At 49.5% G+C, this 19,405-nt stretch overlaps 2 protein-coding genes across 16 annotated transcripts in view; both read left to right on the plus strand.

The window, feature by feature from the left end:
• LOC104354768 (alpha-2-macroglobulin-like protein 1) overlaps positions 1–1,926 on the plus strand; it is a 41,539-nt gene extending 39,613 nt beyond the window's left edge. Inside the window, exons 38-41 of the mRNA XM_086460898.1 lie at positions 86–125; positions 400–590; positions 1,342–1,651; positions 1,776–1,926. Coding sequence (XP_086317024.1) covers positions 86–125; positions 400–590; positions 1,342–1,651; positions 1,776–1,926 — 692 coding nt within the window. The remainder of the gene's footprint in view (positions 1–85; positions 126–399; positions 591–1,341; positions 1,652–1,775) is intronic.
• Positions 1,927–5,398: 3,472 nt separating this feature from the next.
• On the plus strand, positions 5,399–18,971 carry PHC1 (polyhomeotic homolog 1). Of its 15 annotated transcripts, none has more exons than XM_086465439.1 (16): positions 5,399–5,512; positions 6,349–6,459; positions 7,798–7,875; positions 8,657–8,806; positions 9,734–9,877; positions 10,985–11,483; positions 11,805–12,027; positions 12,116–12,144; positions 12,324–12,352; positions 13,757–13,892; positions 13,999–14,207; positions 14,793–14,904; positions 16,579–16,687; positions 17,352–17,502; positions 18,116–18,347; positions 18,675–18,971. In XM_086465439.1, exons 1-16 carry the CDS (start codon positions 5,399–5,401, stop codon positions 18,827–18,829), a joined length of 2,481 nt encoding a protein of 826 aa, XP_086321565.1. In that variant the 3' UTR covers positions 18,830–18,971. The 15 variants fall into 15 exon arrangements, with proteins under 15 accessions (XP_086321565.1, XP_086321541.1, XP_086321550.1 ...); XM_086465415.1 differs by lacking the exon at positions 12,324–12,352 and adding an exon at positions 12,405–12,556 and having other exon boundaries at positions 13,745–13,892; XM_086465424.1 differs by lacking the exon at positions 12,324–12,352 and adding an exon at positions 12,444–12,556 and having other exon boundaries at positions 13,745–13,892.
• The last annotated feature ends 434 nt before the right edge of the window (positions 18,972–19,405 follow it).

A 19,405-nucleotide genomic window follows, 5' to 3' on the forward strand; every position in this document is an offset into this window, starting at 1 on the left:
GAGCTGTCATCCTTAAAGGAAACTCACCAGCTCTCACCAAGATGAGCCACGGGGCTGACCCGATAGGGCATTTCTCGTTTTCCAGGAAGCAGTCATGCTGACTACAGCGCTATTCCTAAAAATGAGTAAGTTTACCCTCATCGACCACTCTTACCCTGAGCCAGGCAAGTGACAGAAGAACTGATGCTTTATGAGAGTAATCAAGGGAAGCAAGGCCCAAGTGCCTGCACAGTGCAGCTTCTGAAAGTTGACAGCAAGCTCTGGCACTGTGGTTTCCTTACCCTGTTTACCCAGGTTTCACGGCCCACCTCTACGTTTGGTCTACGTGACCTGGACAGAAAACCTCCCGGGCAGCGACATTACCGCTGTGTCCTGTTTGTTCACCAAAGCTTGTTCCAGGTACAAAGACAAACATCTTACAACCTGCATAAAACTACTAAGGTTTAACAACGTTAACCAGCCTCCAGAAGGACTGATGGCAAACCCAGCACAGAGGGCATCTGCTCTGAACGGCGAGGCGCACCCTTTGCTGCTGTACCGCCAGGTCCTGGTGCTTGGCAAGACCTTGGTGCCTTCATCCCCTTCCCCCGGTAGGAGGCCGCCAGCGAGGTACCGAGCCCCCCTCCCCGGCAGGGGCGGGCGGGTGAGCGGGGCGGGCCCCCCGGCGGCCCCGACCCAGGCGAGGCCCCAGCCCCGGCCCCGCCGCTCCCGCTGGGCCTAAGCCCTCATCGCGCCAGGCCCCGGCTGCCGTCACCAGGGCAACGGCAAGCGGCGCCCGGGGAAGGCGGTCACGTGCCCGGAAGCGCCTCGAGGGAGGAAGTGACGGAGCGGCTGGGAGCCCCAGAGGCCAAGATTTAAAAAAAAAAAAAAAAAAAAAAAGAAAAAAAAAGAAAAAAAAAAGGAGGAGGGGGGCGGAACCGGCCGGGGCGCAGCGCGCCGTGTGGGCCCCGCCCTGTGCAGCCCCGCCAGGCCCCCCCCGCGGCTGCCCTGCCAGGCCGTGGCCTGGCCGGGCCCGCCGGGAGCCGCCGCGAGGTAACGCCCCCGACCCCGCCCTCCCCCAACAACGGGGCCCCCCCCGGGCACCGCCCCGCCCCGCCCCGCCCCGCCCGGCCGGGGCCCTGCCTTGGCTGCCCGCGCGCGGGGGGCGTGTCAGGTGGCGGCGGCCGGGGGGCTCCTGTAGTGCCGGCAGCGCGGGTCCCTCGGGCGGGCGCGGGGGCTCCGGTGGGGCGGGGGGCGGCGCTGCTGCTGCGGGAGCCGGAGCGGAGCGGGGCAGTGCCGTGCCGTGCCGCGCCGCGCCGCGCCGTGCCGTGCCTTGCCGTGCCGTGGCGGCTGCTGCTGCAGGTGAGGCCGGGCTCGGGGCGCGGGCGGCCGCGGTGGGGAGAGTTCCCTGGGGCCGGGGCGGGCTGGAAGTTGACAGCGGCGGCGGAGCAGCCATTGTCTGCCCGGCCCGGCCCCGGGAACAGCGGCTGGGTAGAACTCCCCCTCGCAGCCCCGCTCCCGCCTCCCGGGCAGCCGCCGCTGCCCCCGCCGGTGGCCGGGCTTTAAACACGCGCCTTTCTTTCGCTCTCTGCGGCGGGCATCCTGCGGCGGATCCCTGCCTCCCGCCGCGGCGGGGCTTCGTGCACGGTACATACGTGGTGCAGGCGGGCGGGCAAGGCGCCTGCACACTCTCTGTCAGCTTAACTTTGCTGCAGGAGTTACCGGCGGCCTGGGGGGGCTGCTGCCGCGCTGCCGTGTCGGCGTGTGTCCCCCCCCCCCGTCCCCCCCACCCCCAGGCAGGCTCCCGGGCGCCTGCGGCCGCGCTTGGCGGGGAAAGGCGGGTGGTGGGGAGGGCACAGCGCGGGGGGACACAGGTGGTGCGAGGGTCCTGCGGTGCTCGAGAGTCGCACCCGCTGCTGCTTCCAGAGCATCCGGGCGCAGAGTTAACGTGTCCCGGCAGTTTCACGCCTCTGCTTGCATAGCTTGGAGACTGTTGCAGAAAACGGCAGTAACAGAGTGAGGAGTGTGCTGTAGTCCTGGCTGCTATTTTTTTTCTCCCCAAAAGCCTGTGGACAAACCTGTACTGATGTTACTTGTTCGCTAACTTAGTTTCTCAAAGATGGAGTGGCAAAACCAGTTATAAAGTTAGAAAATGTTCTGCGGACAGCAGTCACGTGCCAAGGGGGAATGGATGGGGTGAGCGTGTAAAACTTCTCTACCTCCTGCCTGGTATTCAGTGACTGGAGTAGATGTTTGGCCTGACTCTTCTGCTCTTGCACTTGAGAAAGGTCAGGAACTTGTAGACGGGCCACCTGTGGTGTTCTTGGTTTGTGCTGAGATCAGCAGTGCGGGTTAGGCTCTGGACTGCCCCATGTTCTTATACTTGTACTGCTCCGTGAGATAGTTTTCTCCCTTCTCCTTGCCTTCCTTTCTACTGTGCTGTCATTCCTGCTGTGGCGTTCATAGGCCTTTGTATCCTTACATGTCTTCCTCTTAGGGGTGCAGTTCTAGCTGTTGTTCAAAGGTTAATTTCCAGTAATGGCCACACTGTTACTCCTTTTTTTTTTTTTTCTTTTCTTTTTTTCCTTGGGAACTATGGATTATGTTTGCAAGGTAAGTTAGTTGACGCAATGTTTTGGAAAAGCCGTGGTTTAATCATTTTTAGTAGCTTGTCCATCTAATGAAGAAGCTAGCTGAGTCAGGTGATCTGTTAGCCCAGTGATCACTAGATTTTTGTAAGAGGATGGTGCTGGAAGATGTGCTTGGAGGAGGGGAGAGGGTGTAATCGGTGTTATTTTGTGTGGGAATAGCCTGTGTTTGGATCAGAGTGCACTAATATGGCGCTCCATCCTTAGATTAACTTGCCTGGGGAAATACTGTGTCTTTTCACTTTTGTGTTAGGAAAGGGTTTTGCTGGACAACCCTGCTTGTTGTGAGTAACTTAAAAGTTCTTACCTCCAAAAGGCCTTCTGCCTACACAGAGACCAAAATTTTTTTGTGCCTGTCGCGCTGGAGGTGTTTCAGTAGGATTCTGTTTGTGCTGAAACCTGATTTTAAGAAGATCTAGATGTGGAACTCTCAAGAGTGGTGGAAATCTTAAGAATCAATGGTGCAGTTTACTGAGGAAACACGGATTGGTGGAGCAGAGCACCAGGTCAGAAGCCAGGTTTCTCCTTCTGGTGCAGCTGTTGAGGGTAAGGGTATGTGCTACAGCTAAGCCCAACCTTAGTTACCTTCTTTTCTCGCTTGCTGGCACTTGTGGCATCAGAAGTGAGCTAATTCAACTCAGTGATCTGGCAGAAAATGATGTCTAGGGTAGCTTTTCTGCAAAGTTAGCAAGTTGATCTAGTGAGGACCAGAAGTGAGGTAGATGCGGGGGGGGGGGGGGGGGGGAGAAACCTGCACGGGAAGGTTGAGGGGGTAGGCAAGGGAACAGAAATTGTCTCCTAATGGTAGCTGAGCTATTAGGTAACTTGGTGTAGTGTGTGTCGCTTCACTCTGATTTGCATTTTAACTCCATTTGGAGTACTTCATTTATCTATCACAGTTTCTTTCTTTCAAAAAAAGTCTGTGTTCTTTCCCTTCTCAATTTATTTATTTTCAGGCTTCGTTTACTTTTTGTAGTGCTGCCCCCTGGGGAAGATCTTTAAGGCAATTGTCTTTTCCAGAGCTTTCATATTCTAGATAGGCTTACTGACCACTGTTTCTAGCTGTAATAAAATTGTGCCTGGAGACAGTACTGGCCAGTTAGGAGGGGGTGTGTCTCAGTTGAGAAGATGGCTGCAGGGCAGAATTACCAAGGGCCACTGCTGAAGCAGTACAGGAAGCCAGTGTTGGATTAGCAGGGAGATGCCTGGCTGGGCAGGACTTGAGGGCGGAGGTAAAGGTGTGTGGGGAAGACAGGACTAGAGCAGCAGCTATCTGCTTGTTGATTATAGCATTTGCTAGATTTTGAGGAGCAGGTTTGGAGCAGCAATTCCTTGATTTAGCCTCTGCAGTGTTAATGCTGTTACGTTACTTCAAAGTTATCTGCTGCTCTTAACATCATTCCAGAATTTAAAAAGTTGTCTGGTCGAGACTATTGTTGCACCTCCTTTTCTGCTATGGTGGTCTGGTTTTTTACGCCCCTGGAAAGAGTTGTGCTTGGCGAAGGCTGTGAAGCTCAACATCTCTGGATTTGAAAAGGTCTAAAGGGGCTGTGCTGGTGCTGTGGGATCCTGGAAGCCTAGGGGTCTCATTTAGAGGTGTCTCAGGTACATTGCAGGGGAGCCAGCTGGTGCTGGTGTTTTGGAAGCAAACAGGCCGTCAGTGATCCTGAGACTATCAAAGGCTTTTTTTTTTTTTTTTTTTTTGTCTTACATGAAATGATAACCTTCTAAACAGTCAATTTTTTTTCAGTGGAATTCTGTCAAATAGTCACATCTGCGCTTTCTCTTTTCTGACTCTAACACCTCCTACCATTACTCCCTGTGTAGCCCATGTTTCTTGCTTCAGGAAACTCTGTGATCATCCCAATGTGTTACTCTTCTGCTAACCGCTCTCTTCAGTCTCGTTTCTCTTCCTCTTGGCTGATGAAAGCCTTCTCCAGTCCTTTTTCAGTCTAGTGGTTCACTGCAACTTATCTTTCTGCTGCTGGAAGATCTCTCTGCCTCTGTGTGACCTCTTTAGCAGATTTCCCCTCACAAGTGTTGCCAGTGAACCCTTCATCCACTCTGCTTCTGACTCTGTTCCTCTTGAAAGGAACTTGCCACCACAGATACCAGCTTCCAGTCTAATATTCAACTTACAATCTGTCAAGCAGCTGGAAAGTCGACGTGATCACAGAAAGAAAGAAACAGTTGAGGACTAGGGGCTAAACTGGGAGGAAGAGGGACCAAGTTGGTATATCTACAGTAGGACAGCGGAGTTGTGGGATAATTATACTTCTTGTGGGACTGGAAGAAGAGAGGATCAGAAGTTGCTGAAGTGCAGTGCGAGGCTGCAAGCACAGTACAGTTCTCCTCGGTTCACTAGCCTCTCTTGAAGGAGAGGTCATCAGGTCTGTAACCAAATGATTCTCTGAGTGAGCAGCAGCTGCTCTTTCACTCTGCCTTTTTAAAAGTCCAGGGTGCTGTAGCTTCCAACTGTAGCATGGCAATAAAAATATGAGAATGTGTGCATTACATTTCTGACTGTGGTAATAAAAGATAGGTAATAAAACAGTGAGCATAATTTCTGAGCGATTTCAGAACCCTGGCATCCCCAGTCCACTGTGATGTAGCAGAGCTGTGCAAGGAGCCTGGTATTGGGATATTCCAATAAAAAAAGCCCTGTAATGCAGTGAAATATGGTTTCGTTCTTTCTCTAGCCTGACTGAGTTTCCAATTCTCGATGTAGATCTGGAGTCCCTCTCAGCCTGAGCTCCTGGGATCCTGTCACCATGGAGACCGAAAGTGAGCAGAACTCCAGCTCCACCAGTGGGAGCTCCAGTTCTGGAGGAAGCACCCGTCCTCAGATATCGCAGATGTCTCTCTATGAGCGACAGGCAGTACAGGTGAGATGCGGTTATGTTCTGGGACGGCATGTGCATCAGTGGAAGGTGGTGGTGAGCCCTTTCTTGTTCTTCTGAGTTCTCGCCTGTCAAGGTGGGAGAATGCTTGAAGAAGTGTCATGTGTTCAGAGTTGGAAGTTCTTGTGCTAGGCCCAATGCTTAGTTCCTGTAGCCTGATAGTGTGCTTCATGTTTTATAGGTTCCTCCTCCAGCGTCCAGCCTCTTAGATTTAATCTGAACTGTGATCCAATAGATTGATTTTAGCCTGCTGTTCTAGAGCAAGTTATTCAGTTTATCATCCCGGTTCCTCTATACAGTGTATATCCTCCATATACATACTATCATTGAATCATAGAATAGTTTGGGTTGGAAGGGACCTTAAAGGTCCTGTCCTGTCCCGTGGGCGGGGACACTTTCCACTAGACCAAGTTGCTCAGAGCCCCATCTGACCTGGCCTTGAACACTTCCAGGGAGGGGGCAGCCACAACCTCTCTGAGCAACCTGTTCCAGTGTCACACCACCCTTACAGTAAAGAATTTCTTCCTAACTGTACTATACTGGAACCCTTGTCTCCTTCTTGTGCACGCTTCCCCAGATTTCTGGAGTTTATTAGTGTCTTTCAAGTGTGCTTTATGCTGCCCTGGAATACACCTGTGATTTAGCTTGTTACCAAATTTGTAGCTGTACTATGTATTTCGATGTGCTAATCTAGTGACTTTGCTTTTTCTGTGGGGTCTAGGGATGGTCTCATGGCTGTTATTTATTTCTTCATTGCTCTCTCTAATCACATTTCAAGGGCATGCTATTTTTGACAATTGGGTTTTCCTCTTTCTCTCTAGGCCCTGCAGGCCCTCCAGAGACAACCCAATGCAGCCCAGTACTTTCATCAGTTCATGCTCCAACAGCAGCTTAACAGTGCCCAGCTTCACAGCCTGGCTGCTGTCCAGCAGGTGAGTTGCCAAGGGGCAGAGGCAGAGGAATTGGATCGTTCTGTGGGGAAGATCCAGAGATTCTTTTTATACAGTGACTTGTGTACCAAGGTCGTCCTGACCCACGATGAGATGATGAGGCCCTAAAAACATGGTTTAAAGCTAATAAAACCAGCTAGTGAACTGGAAGCCTGATGCAAAGATTCATTTGGTTTTCAGGTAGAGGAGTAAGGGAAGATAAAATTTGGTGTCCCCATCAGAAAACTTGCAGTTCAGAGGCCTATGATTAGCCCCTGCACCTTCTTTAAATAAAAGTGGTGGATGCATTAGTGTTTAAAAACTGTATTAAAGTGAACCATGGATTATTACTTCTCTGAGAATAAATATCGCCTTGTGTGCGTGAAATTTCAGGTGGTATCGTCTGAATTTTCTGTCTTGAAAGTTAGTAGCCCATGTTTTCTTTACCAGTTACTAGTGAGAGGGATCTGGGGTAGATCTTGTCCAGCCAGGAGGGTGTTTTTTTAATTGAGATATGTTTATACACATCGAGATATTTTATGATGCATAATTGTTGAGTGATTTTTATTTTTTTTCTTTAGCAACTTTGGTCACCTACCAGATTTTTATCATCAGCTGAAGATGGATTATGTGTGATGTGAATACAGTTGTATCTGTGTAACAATATCTCCATCAGTAGCTGTGCTCCTTGGCTGTTAGTCCAGGATTTAGTTGTTCTCAAAATCCCTACCTGCAGTTTTATAGCATAGAGGGAATAGAATCCTCTTACCAGTTTCACACAAATCTTAGTTATAAAGCTAACTAAACTCATACAGTGGAATTCCCATGGGATCATAGAGGGAGAAAAAAAAAAAAATCTGTTTACATTTCTCCATGAACCAGGTGTGCTGTAATCTGAAATTTGTTACTTGGAGTGCTATCATTGCAATAAATCACTGCCTAACTAGCCCAGCAAATTGTTAATATTGCAGGGAATGTCTAGGTGTTAACAGTGGATTACAGCATCAGGATGAGGGTTTGCAGTGTGTAGCATGACAAGCTGGGGCAACAGTAGGGTGTGTAGCCATGGGTGGAAGGACTGGAGGTCATGCACTATAAGGGTCTGTTGTCCACTACCTTGGGTAGCGTACAGGACTTAACCGGTTGGGGAAGAGCACCTTGCTGAGTTGCTGCACACAATTTGTAGGGCATGGCAGAGATTTGTAATGGTTAGATTGTGCTCCTGTTCTCTGGAATGCGAGAAGATGATCATGGGACTAGGTGTTCTGACAAAGCCAAGTATTTGGGCTGGACTGAAAAGTTTGTTCCAGGTACTCATTTCTCTGTCAATCTCTCTTGCAGGCTACAATTGCAGCCAGTAGACAGGCCAGCTCGCCCAACACCAGCACCCCGCAACAGACCACCACCACCCAGGCCTCTGTAAGTGGCTGCTCTCTCACACATATTAAAGCCTCCTTCCCACCCTCTACCTTCTTCTTTCTTCTCTTTGTCTTCTAGGAAGGTAGTCATCCAGGGAAACGCAGGTTCTAAGAAGACTGGGAATCCACAAGACAGAGACAACTTTGAGAATTTAGGGTGCTGTCATTGGTGGGGGTTGAGGAGACCAGAGAAGGTTTCTGAGTGGGAGAGGCCTCTTAGCTGGAAAGGCAGACACTGATCTCTCTTTGCTGAGGCTTTGGGGATACCTTGTCATGGATTAGAAAAGGATCAGTATTTCTAAGAAGGAGAAGGAGTCATGAGCAGCTTGAAAGGGAATGCTCTCTTTTTTTTTTTTTTTTTTTTTTTTTTCCTTGGGCAGAGTCGTGGTTTGTTGAATGAGAAGAAATCTGGTTTTGTAGTGAGTATTGAGGAACTGGGATTTGTTCAGGGAGTAGATGAGTTGGTAGGGTAGAGAATACTTTGTGGGTTTTTTTCCTTTGCTTGAGAGGCTGGAGAAAATGACTTACTACTCTTGCATCTTTTATTGCAGTTGCATGCTAACAGTGATACTCAGGCTCAGCGTATAAATGAGGTTAGTGTCCAGAGCTTTGGCTAGTTTAGACTGTGTAGCCTCTAAGACAAGAACTTTATTCTTGGTCCCCTGGGATACAGGAAAAAACTGCAAAATGTCTGTTCCAGCTGTACCCCAGTAAGTGAGTTTGTACTTATCTCTTTGCCTCTGTATCTTCTTATACCGTTTGGGGCTTTTCTCTGTTTTAAGATCAACCTAGCCACCACATCAGCTGCTCAGCTGATCAGTCGGTCACAGAGTGTGAGCTCCCCCAGCGCCACAACCCTGACGCAGTCTGTACTCCTTGGGAATACCACCTCACCGCCTCTCAACCAGTCACAGGCCCAGATGTATCTCCGGGTAAGAGATGCTTCATCAAAACGTGTCCTGACCATGAACCCACTTCCTAGCCACTTCAGTGTTTCCCTGCTTGGGATTACCAACACCTTTGGACTAACTCTAGCTTTGAGGATGATGCACTATATTTTAAATTCAGATGGGGAAGCTCTTGTCCCTGAAACCACAGGTTTGACTCTGGGCTCAGCTTTTCAGGGTAGATGAGCTTTGTATTGTGTGGCTCAAGTGAGATGATGAAGAACTGTTTGTCTCTGCTCTGCATAGATGTTAAAGATCCCATGGCACTTCTCACTAGAGTGTAAATGTGAAATTCATGTCCTAGACTTGAATATAGCTCACAGAAATAAAGCTACTTTTCTGGTTCAGTGCTGGAACAGATATATGGTAAATTACTCTTTTCTACCACTGCTGAGCTCAGGGACATAAGTCAGAATTCAAGTAAGTCTAGAAACACACATATCAACATGAACAAATATGTTGTCCTTTTAATCACTTGGAAGTGCTGCTAAGTAGAAGACATTAGGCTTGACTATATAGTCAGTCTGGCGTTTGGTTACCTACTTGAAAAATACTTTCTATGTCTCAGTTGACTTTAGATACAGATTGTAATCACCTTCTTTTCAAGCAATCCTGGTCTTGGATGTATGTCTTTTTATGACTGTTCCTCCATCAGTCTTTTGGCCAGCCTTGGGCAGTCTGTGGGAGTTGGCCCGGGTCAATGTTTGGTAGGAAAGTGCCTGTTTCTATAAGCAAACTGTTCCCCGTTTCCTGCTTCTGAGGGTTATGTTCAGTGTTAGGAGGGCTGGGGGTTTTGCAATGTGTGACGTTGCAGCCCAGTGTTGCTTTGTAATCTGTTTGCTTGTGGTTCGCTGTCTTTCTCTCTTCCCCTCTGTTCCTTTCATTCCACATCACCTGATCCTCCCTCAACAGCCACAGCTGGGGAACCTGTTGCAGGTAAACCGGACCTTGGGCCGCAATGTGCCTCTTGCCTCCCAACTCATCCTGATGCCCAACGGGGCTGTGGCCGCTGTCCAGCAGGAGGTGCCACCTGGGGTCCATGCAGACACAGACCAGGTCAGTGACACCCCCTCCGAGAGTCCTTCCCTTCCCCTGTTCTCCGTTGCCCCATATTCTGGTCTTTATCTCCAGCCATCCCCATATAGCAGATTTTAACCCCAACCCGTGTCCCTGTGTAGGCAAGAGATTCTGTTCTCTCTTGCCACTGTTTTTTCATGTTTGTTTTTTGCCTCCAGAGATGGGATTCATTTCTGCTTAAAATTTCTGGGGTGGGCCACAGGCTGGATCAATCTTGTCTTCACAGTTTCTGGATTGTCCTTGTGTGAAAAGAGTTGCTCTTTGTCCAGTTTTCAGTCACTCTGCGATGAAGAGTCTGGCAGCAGTAGTATAACTTCACCCAGCTGGTTAGTTATTGTAAAGACCAAATTGCCAAAGACCAAACAGGCCACAAGGTCTTAGCTCCTGCATTCATCTATAAGTAATTTTCGAGGTCAGGGAGCTGCCATGGCTTTCCATTTTCCTTGTATCCCAATCATTCTTGGGATTTCCAGTTACTTCATATTTTTCTTTTCTGGAGTGCTTTCTTTGAAGAAAAGTCAGCCCTGATCAAACTTGAAGATAACACTGCATTTGGAGGAGGAGTAAATACAAGGATGGCAGCACCAAAATGTAGAGGAACTGGTGAAATCAGAAGGGCTGCAGGCCATGAGTAGACCTGTGGGCCTGCTGAGCAGAAAGCCCTGCACAGCGGGAGGAGGCAGGTGGCACAAATTAAAAGGAATGACTGGTCTTTAAAGGGGTATCTCAGTGCTTTTAGAGCTGTGCTAAACTGGGTCCTACCAATGCAAAGGCATGGCAGGCAGGTCTGAAGGCTGTCCTGTGCCTCAGAGAGTGGTGGTGTCCTCACATGCTGTTCAGAAAGTGCCACGAGATCTTTAACTTCCATCAGAGATGGGACAGGAAGGAGTTCAGGATAATGCGTTTCCTGGGGAGGGCCGCACCTGAGCTTTGCCCTGCAGTGTTAGCCAGCTCCCCCCCATAAGACTTGAAGCATCAACTTAGCCCGCATCCCAGCAGAGCGTGTTGCTTGTGCCTTCTCTGCCCAACTTCCAGCAAGTAACATATGTAAAGCAAATGGATTCTGTTTTGTATATGTGTTTCTAGGTGCAGAACTTGGCTGTGAGGAACCAGCAGACCTCGGCCACTAATGCTCAGCTCCAAGGCTCTGCTCAGAAGGCAGCTCTGCCAGGAAGCTCCCAGGCTTCGGGCTTGCCACAGGCCACCAGCACGGGCCAGACCTTGGCAGTGGCTCAGGCCTCCTCTGGCAGCACAGGCCAGTCCCTCAACCTGAGCCAGGGGGCAGCAGGCAGCAATGGTGTCTCTGGGGGTGTGGTGGCAGGTGGTGGGAGCCAGACCTCAACAGGATTGAGCCAGACCTCCTCGGCAGGTGCCGCTGGCAGTTGCCAAAGGAAAGGCACAGGGGTGGTTCAGCCGTTACCAGTAGCAGCTGCCCAGGCCGTGACTGTCAGCCAGGGAAGCCAGACGGAGACTGAGAATGCAGCCACAAAGAAAGGTGAAACAGACAGCGGTGGGCAGCAAACGGTGGGCATGAACCTGACCAGGACAGCTACACCAGCACCGAGCCAGACGTTGATCAGCTCAGGTAAGTGCAGACCTGTTCCTTCTCTTGGAGCCCACTGGGCTTTCGCAAGAAAGTGCCATTTGAAAGCCCAGTGGTGAGAGGTTTCCCAACACGCCTCCCAGCCTCTATGCTTGTGGAGGCTGGTGTCTAGGTGTTCTTCCTCTCTATTAGCAAGAGAAGTTGTAGTCCCCCATGACCTCTGCCAGTAAGCTGTCAGTCATTTTGGAGCCTAATGGCTCGAAACAGTGCAGTGTCTGCCTGCCTTTCTTTTTTGTTCTTGTTCCCAGCTGCGCTGTTGCTAACTTTTGTGCTCTCTTCTTTTCCCATTCTGTGTTTGTACAGCCACATATACACAGATCCAGCCACACTCGCTGATCCAGCAGCAGCAGCAGATCCACCTGCAGAAGCAGGTGGTGATCCAGCAGCAGATTGCCATTCATCACCAGCAGCAGTTCCAGCACCGCCAGTCCCAGCTCCTCCACACAGCCACCCACCTTCAACTGGCCCAACAGCAGCAAGCACCATCTCTGACCCAACAGCAGCAGCAAGCTCAACCTCCACAGCAGCAGGCTCCACCTCAAAACCAGCAGCAGGCTCAGACCCTTGTGGTGCAACCTATGTTGCAGTCCCAGCCACAGCCTGTGCAGCTCCAGCAGGACAGTCCTTGCCAGCCAGCCACCAAGTCACCTGTTCCAATTCAGTCAAAATCTCTGGTTACCCCCATCAAACCACCTCAGCTTGGGCCTGCCAAAATGTCAGCAACACAACAGCCTCCACCACACATCCCAGTGCAGGTGGTGGGTACTCGGCAGCAGGGCTCAGGCCAAGCCCAAGCACTGGGTTTGGCTCAGATTGCTGCAGCAGTGCCGACATCCCGGGGGATGCCAGCCGTGGTCCAGCCTGTTTCCCAAGCCCATGCTGCTTCCCCATCATCATCTTCAGCTCCAGCATCCTCACAGGAAGCTCCTCCTCTCACCACAGGGGTGAATTTGGCACATGTTCAAGGCACAGCCCACATGGTGAAGAGCCCAGCCTCCTCTCCAGTTGTGGCTCAGATGCCAGCAGCATTCTACATGCAGTCTGTCCAGTTGCCAGTAAGTGATACCATTGAGAAGGAGAATAGCATATGGATTCTCTTTGTTCATTCCTAGGACACCAATCGCAGTCCAGGCCCAGGTCAGTGGGATGGGATGGGTAAGGGGTTTGGGTAAAGGGATGTGGAGACTTTTTCTTCTCGAAAACACTAATTCCAGTCCAACCCTTGGGGTTACCGACTACAAGCATTTCTCTTCCACATTATCATTCAAAGGCTTGCATGAAGAAGTAAATAGGTGAGACTCAGACCCTGCCCTAAATGGGGTAGGTGTCCACATCACATACTAAATATCACATTTAACATAACAGTGTGGTGGGCTGACCCTGGCTGCTCTATCACTTTCCCCTTCACAACAGGATCGGGGGAGGAAAATACAATGGAAAGCTCGTGGGTTGAGATAATTACCATCACGGGCAAAACAAACTCAATTTAGGGAAATTAATTTATTGCCAATTAATCAGAGTAGGATAATGAGAAATAAGAACAAATCTAAAAAACACCTCCCCCCCTTCACAGGCTTAACTTCACTCCCAACTCTTTTACTTCCTCCCCCGAGTGGTGTAGGAGGATGGGAAATGGAGGTTGTGGTCAGTTCATAACGTTTTGTCTCTGCTGCTCCTTCTGCCTGATGCTTTTCCCCTGCTGCAGCATGGCATCCTTCCCATGGGATACAGTCCTTCATGAACTTCTCTAACATGGGTCCTTCACATAGGCTGCAGTTCTTCATGAACTGCTCCAGCATGGATGCCCTGCGAGGTCACAAGTCCTGCCAGCAAACCTGCTCCATTGTGGGCTTCTCTCCATGGGGCCACAGGTTCTGCCAGGAGCGTGTTCCAGTGCAGGCTGTCCATGGGGTCACAGCTTCCTTCGGGGTACATCCACCTGCTCCAGTGCGTGGTCCTTTGCGTGCTGCAGGGGGACAACCTGTGTCACCATGGTCTTCACCGTGGGCTGCAGGGAAATCTCTAGTCATGGTGGTATGGTAGTGAGTCTTCTGAAGCTTTGCTTCCTGCTAGGGAAATGCTCCTAAATAGAGGGATGGAGCTAGAGGCATCTCCAGGGGAGGGAGCCAGGGTGGAAATGAAATACGATAGAGCAGGATGCATCTTCCTTTTGCCTTTGACCTATCTTGTTCTTTGCTTTGGAACTCCTCTTTCTGCTTATGTGTTTCTCTTTATTCATGCAGTGCAAGTCTCAGACCTTAGCGGTAAAGCGCAAGGCAGAGTCGGAGGAGGAGAAGGAGGAGTCCCCCAGTGTCACTGCACTTGTGCCTGCCAGGTCCTCTCCTGTGACAGACAGCCCCAAAAACGTGGAGGAGAAGAGTGGCCTTGGAGGTGAGGTACAAAGGAGAGCTCTGCTTATGTGTAATGATCTGATCTTGTATTCCATTTGAATTAGATGGAGCAATGGTAACTGACTCTTGTGCTGTTAACTTTCCAGATAAATCTGATCCTGCTGCCATTGCAACCCCAAATACCACCTCAAGTGAAGAAGCATCAGTCAACCCCACCTCTGCTCCCACCCCAAACCTGGCAATGGTGTCACGTCAGATAGGAGACTCCAAACCCCCACAAGCCATCGTCAAGCCCCAGATCCTCACACACATCATTGAAGGCTTTGTCATCCAGGAAGGAGCAGAGCCCTTTCCGGTAGGAATTTTTTGCTGTGGGGGAAGGAGGTGTAGTGCTCTCTTGGGAGAATGGTGGGCTTCCATCTTTGGACAGGAGTTTCTTTCCCCATATTCCAGCTCAGCATTTTTAGCCTGAGACATAAGATAGTGAAAAGGAAGGGAAAGGGTGTGGGGGGGTGTCATGCATGAAGCAAGACATTAAGTGGAAGGAGTAAAACAAGTGTGATGGGAACTGTTTTTTCCAGTAGTCCCCAAAGCAGTAATTTGTGCAGGAATTGTAAGAAGGTTCTTCCTCTGGTTTTTAGTGAGGGAAAGATGCACTACATTTTGAACAAGCAGCAAGTGAAGTTAAAGCCAATAAGTGGAAATGCAGTTATGTGGAATTGCAGGATATTCCAAGCAGATAGTACTTGGTGATCTTTGAATGAACTGCCAAGCTTGTGAGTCAGGAAGAAGTAATGACTTTGTTCAGTATCTCTCCTTCCTTAGTAGACAGAGGGTTTCTTCTGAGCTGTAATAAGGTGTAGCGGCATATTCCTTGCAGAGGGCCGTGGACACAGAGAATTCTTTACTGATGGGCCCAGCTCTTTCTCTTGCTGTCCAGGTGGGTTGTTCTCAGCTGCTGAAAGAATCTGAGAAACCGCTGCAGGGAGAGGCTCCTGGCCAGAGTGAAAACTTGTCCAGCAATTCTCCAGGAGGCGACAGTGCTTCTGTGGGTGAGTTTTATCACCAGAAGGCCTAGCTAGTGTTTACGGAAAGTTTCTGCTCTCTAATACTGTATTACTAACTTTATACGTTATGGACTTGTATCTCTTCCTGCTGAGTCCTTAGAGACTCAAGCTATGGACCTAGGTTCTCGGTTTCTTGAGTGCCAGAAGGCAATACTTTTTTCATTGTTGTTAATACTGTGTCAGAGGTGAGCAGGAGAATCTGAACTGTACCGGTCGCTAATGATTGGAGGCTATGAAGGATGGACACAGCATAGGGTACAGTGATGGAGATTTCCCCCACAGCCTTGTAGTATATGAGGGATATGCCATTTCTTGCTTGTTCAGCAAAATGGTGCTGACAAGGAGAAATAAACTGCTCTGTTCAATATCCTGGGGGAGCTTCTGCTTCTCCTTCCCCAGCTTCTTCCCCAAGCTAACTGCTTAGTAGATTCAGTAGAGAATAGTGCTTGAAATCTACCTGCTTAGAAGAACAGTGGAACTAGCAAAGCATTTGGCACTGTCTCCCACCACGTCCTCACAGGTAAGCTTAGGAAGTGTGGGATGTAGATGAGTGGATAGTGAGGTGGATTGAGAACTGGCTGAAGGACAGAGCTTAGAGGTTTGTGGTGGTGAGTCTTAGTGCTGAAGCCTGTAACTCCAGGTGTTCCCCAGGGGTCAGTACTGGGTTCAGTCTTAATCAACATATTCATCAGTGACCTGGATGAAGGGTCAGAGTGCACCCTTGGCAAGTTTACTGACGATACTAAACTGGGAGGAGTGGCTGACACACCAGAAGGCTGTGCTGCCATTCAGCGAGACCTGGACAGGCTGGAGAGCTGGGCAGGGAGGAACCTAATGAGGTTCAATAAGGGCAAGTGTAGGGTCCTGCACTTGGGGAGGGGGATAATCCCATGCATCAGTACAGGCTGGGGTTGACCTGCTAAAGAGCAGCTCTATGGAGAAAGACCTGGGAGTTGTGGTAGACAAAGTTGACCATGAGCCAGCAATGTGCCCTTGTGGCCAAGAAGGCCAATGGTACCCTGGGGTGCATTACGAAGAGTGTGGCCAGCAGGTCGAGGGAGGTTATCCTCCCCCTCTACTCTGCCCTGGTGAGGCCACATCTGGAGTACTGTGTCCAGTTCTGGGCCACCCAGTTCAAGAGAGATGGAACTACTGGAGAGAGTCCAGCGGAGGGATACTAAGATGATGAGGGGACTGGAGCATCTCTCCTACAAGGAAAGGCTGAGAGATCTGGGGCTCTTTAGCCTGGAGAAGACTGAGAGGGGATCTTATCAACACTTATAAATATCTAAAGGATGGGGCCAGGCTCTTTTCAGTGGTGCCCAGTGACAGGACAAGGGGCAATGGGCACAAAAGAGCACAGGAAGTTCTGCCTCAACTTGAGGAAAAACTTCTTTACTTTGAGGGTGACAGAGCGCTGGAACAGGCTGCCCAGGGAGGTTGTGGAGTCTCCTTCCCAGGAGATATTCAAGGCTTGCCTGGATGCAATCCTGTGTAACCTGCTCAAGATGAACCTGATTTAGCTGGGTGTTGGACTAGATGATCTCCAGAGGTCCCTTCCAACCCCTAACATTCTGTGATCTGTGTAATGGGGAGTCATTGTGTGTGATCTGCTTCAGTTCAGGTCATCAACTAGTGTGTATCTCTGTGTCTCAATAGAGCTTGATAAGAAGGCAAACTTGCTGAAGTGTGAATACTGTGGGAAGTATGCCCCAGCAACCCAGTTCCGTGGCTCCAAGAGGTTCTGTTCCATGACCTGTGCTAAAAGGTAATAGCAAGACATAATCTTCCTTTTCTCCAACTATACATTCTCTGGAACTGGGCATACGCCCCTTCTCCAGATAGTGTAAAACATTTCAGTCCATCTGATCCTCCCTCGATGGGATGCCCTGGCCACAGAGATCCTTTAGGACTCTAAATGATTAGTGAATGCTTCTAGGTCGAGAGCGGTGGATGTGGTGTGGAGTGTAAACAGGATTTCTGACTTGCTCAGAAAAGGAAGGGGAAGTTCCCTCTTTAGTCAAGACTAAAGAACCTTTCTTTGGTCAAATGTACACTAAACAAACACATACTGGTAGCTGTCTGCTGCATTAGTGCTAGACAAAGACACAAGAGATCATTGGGGAAAAATCCTGGGGAGAAGTTAGACTAGTCATTGCTGCCTCCTGTTGATAGCACAGTGCTTGTGATGGGTCTTTTTTCCCTTAGGGGAATGACTTAATTGACCCTTCAGATGTTAGATCAAGACTGTGGTGTCCAAATATTGCTTGTGTCAGAAGTCTGGACTGGTTCCTTCCAGGGGCAATTCTTAGAAGGAGGAGGAACAGAACTTGATGGTAAAGAGGAATTTTATCCCCATCTAGAGCAAGGAGAAGCAGTAGGTCTAGATAGTTGCTGTTTCCTAACTGCTGCTCTGCTTCTATTTATTTAAGGTACAATGTCAGCTGCAGCCATCAGTTTCGGCTGCAGAGAAAAAAGATGAAGGAGTTCCAGGAAGCTAATTATGCTCGTGTGCGCCGACGTGGATCACGGCGTAGCAGTTCTGAAATTGCTCGAACAAAGATCCAGGGCAAGCGCCACAGGGTAAGGACATATTCCTGTCTGCCTCTGTCAAGGCAGGTCTCAGAGTAAAAGTTGCCACTGCTGGATGTAACACTTTCTCATAGTGGATGTAATTGCACAGGACGTGCCAAGTGCATGCTGACACAGTTGTTGCACAAGGCACAGTGAGCTGTTCTAATCACTCGTTGACTGCAGAAAGTGGATTCACATTTGTACTTGTTCTGTTCGCTCTGTGTTCACTCCTGCATGTGTCTCGGGTCTCAGTGAGTGGCTCCTCAGTGGCTGTCCTCAACTGACAGCCTTGGTAGAAAACACACTTTTCCCGTTTGATTAGCATTGTTCCACGTGAATGATTTGAATCAGATTATAGAGGAATTGAATGAGCTTCTGTGCTGATGTGAGGAAGAGGAATGGACTGGGGAAGGATGGGGAGAAGGAAAAGGAGGGGAGGTGGGACTAAGTCTCCCCTTTCTGGCATCAGGAGGCTTTTGTCAGCTGCCTCTGGACCAACAGCTTGAGACAGTTCTCCCAGACTGTTGGGACAACTTCTGCTGTTCCAAATGTCTTGTTTTGCACCTAGTAATTGTGAATTTTATACAAACCAGCTTTTGTTTTCTTTCCTATGGGCTTGTAGGGCCAGGAAGACTCAAGTCGAGGCTCTGATAACTCCAGCTATGATGAAGCTTTGTCCCCTACATCTCCAGGACCCCTGTCAGTAAGGACCAGTCATGGAGAGAGGGACCTGGCAAACTCTAGTATGGTTCCACCTACTCCAGATCTACATGGCATCAACCCAGTCTTCCTGTCCAGCAATCCCAGTCGTTGGAGTGTGGAGGAAGTGTATGAGTTCATTGCATCACTGCAAGGTGAAGTTAAGATCCTCTCCTGCACTCCTGTGATCCAGTAGCATGGGGAAATTTGTTGGCTTTTTTGAAACAAAGTGGTGTCAGTGGTGCCTAGTGCTTTTCTTGTACTTTTGTACACGTTTCTGGAGTAGATCATAGAGATGGATGACTTGTACTTCTCAAGTAGCCTGTGTCCTCAGGCAGACTGTGGAGTAGAGTGGGGAGGCGAGCTGGTCAGATTCCTAGCTTGCTTTCTGTACCTGCCAGAGGCCCAAAGAGTGGGAATGAGGGTAGTGCCCAAGGCACATCTGTTTATTAGTGCTGTTGGTTTTTTTGTTGGTTTCACAGGGTGCCAGGAAATTGCTGAGGAGTTTCGGTCACAGGAAATTGATGGCCAGGCCCTGTTGCTTCTGAAGGAAGAACACCTCATGAGTGCCATGAACATCAAGCTGGGACCAGCTCTCAAGATCTGTGCCAAGATCAATGTCCTCAAGGAGACCTAACAGCTCTGAAGCCAGAGGTCTCACTTTTGCTCTGACCCCAGGGCAGCTGCCAGCTTTGGAACATCCTGCTGGGACGGGGGAGAATGGGACAGTCCCCTGTGGTCTTGCTTCAGAAGAATAAGAAGGAATTTAACTGATTGAAACTGCCATGCACAAGCCCATGTTTTCGTCTCTTAATGGTGCTACAAGCGGGAGGAAAACTCCCACCTGGGGCCTTGAAACATCTTTCCTTCTTCCTGATTTTGAATATGCCTCTTGTATACCACATAAAGACATGAAGGGGACCCCTTTCTGTGTTATCATACTTCTGAAAGGGAGTTGCTGTTGCCCCTTTTTGCTACAGCAGGTCTGCTAGATCTTAGTTTTGAATATCACTGTGCCAGAACTTGAGGCATAGGAAGAGCTGGCCCCACATGGACATAGGGAGCAGCTGTGCTTAGGGCATTTGGGAAGGGGAACTGATAAATTCCAAGTGACAAAGGTGGACAAACAAGAATTCGAGCAGAAGGGGCTGCTGCTGTTACATTCTTAAAAACATAGTTAGGCTGCTCATGAAATGGGTTTAATAGCCATTCT

The sequence above is a fragment of the Leptosomus discolor genome, chromosome 1, assembly GCF_034619465.1.
Source record: "Leptosomus discolor isolate bLepDis1 chromosome 1, bLepDis1.hap2, whole genome shotgun sequence".
NCBI lineage: Eukaryota > Metazoa > Chordata > Aves > Leptosomiformes > Leptosomidae > Leptosomus > Leptosomus discolor.

Excerpts from the sequence above, each read along its gene's own strand:
- PHC1 (XM_086465368.1), top strand. The coding sequence starts at position 5,399 with ATGGAGACCGAAAGTGAGCAGAACTCCAGCTCCACCAGTGGGAGCTCC. Across the intron at positions 8,807-9,733 it reads AGGCCCAGATGTATCTCCGG|CCACAGCTGGGGAACCTGTT; the intron begins GTAAGAGATGCT and ends CTCCCTCAACAG. Across the intron at positions 14,208-14,792 it reads AAGGAGCAGAGCCCTTTCCG|GTGGGTTGTTCTCAGCTGCT; the intron begins GTAGGAATTTTT and ends CTTGCTGTCCAG.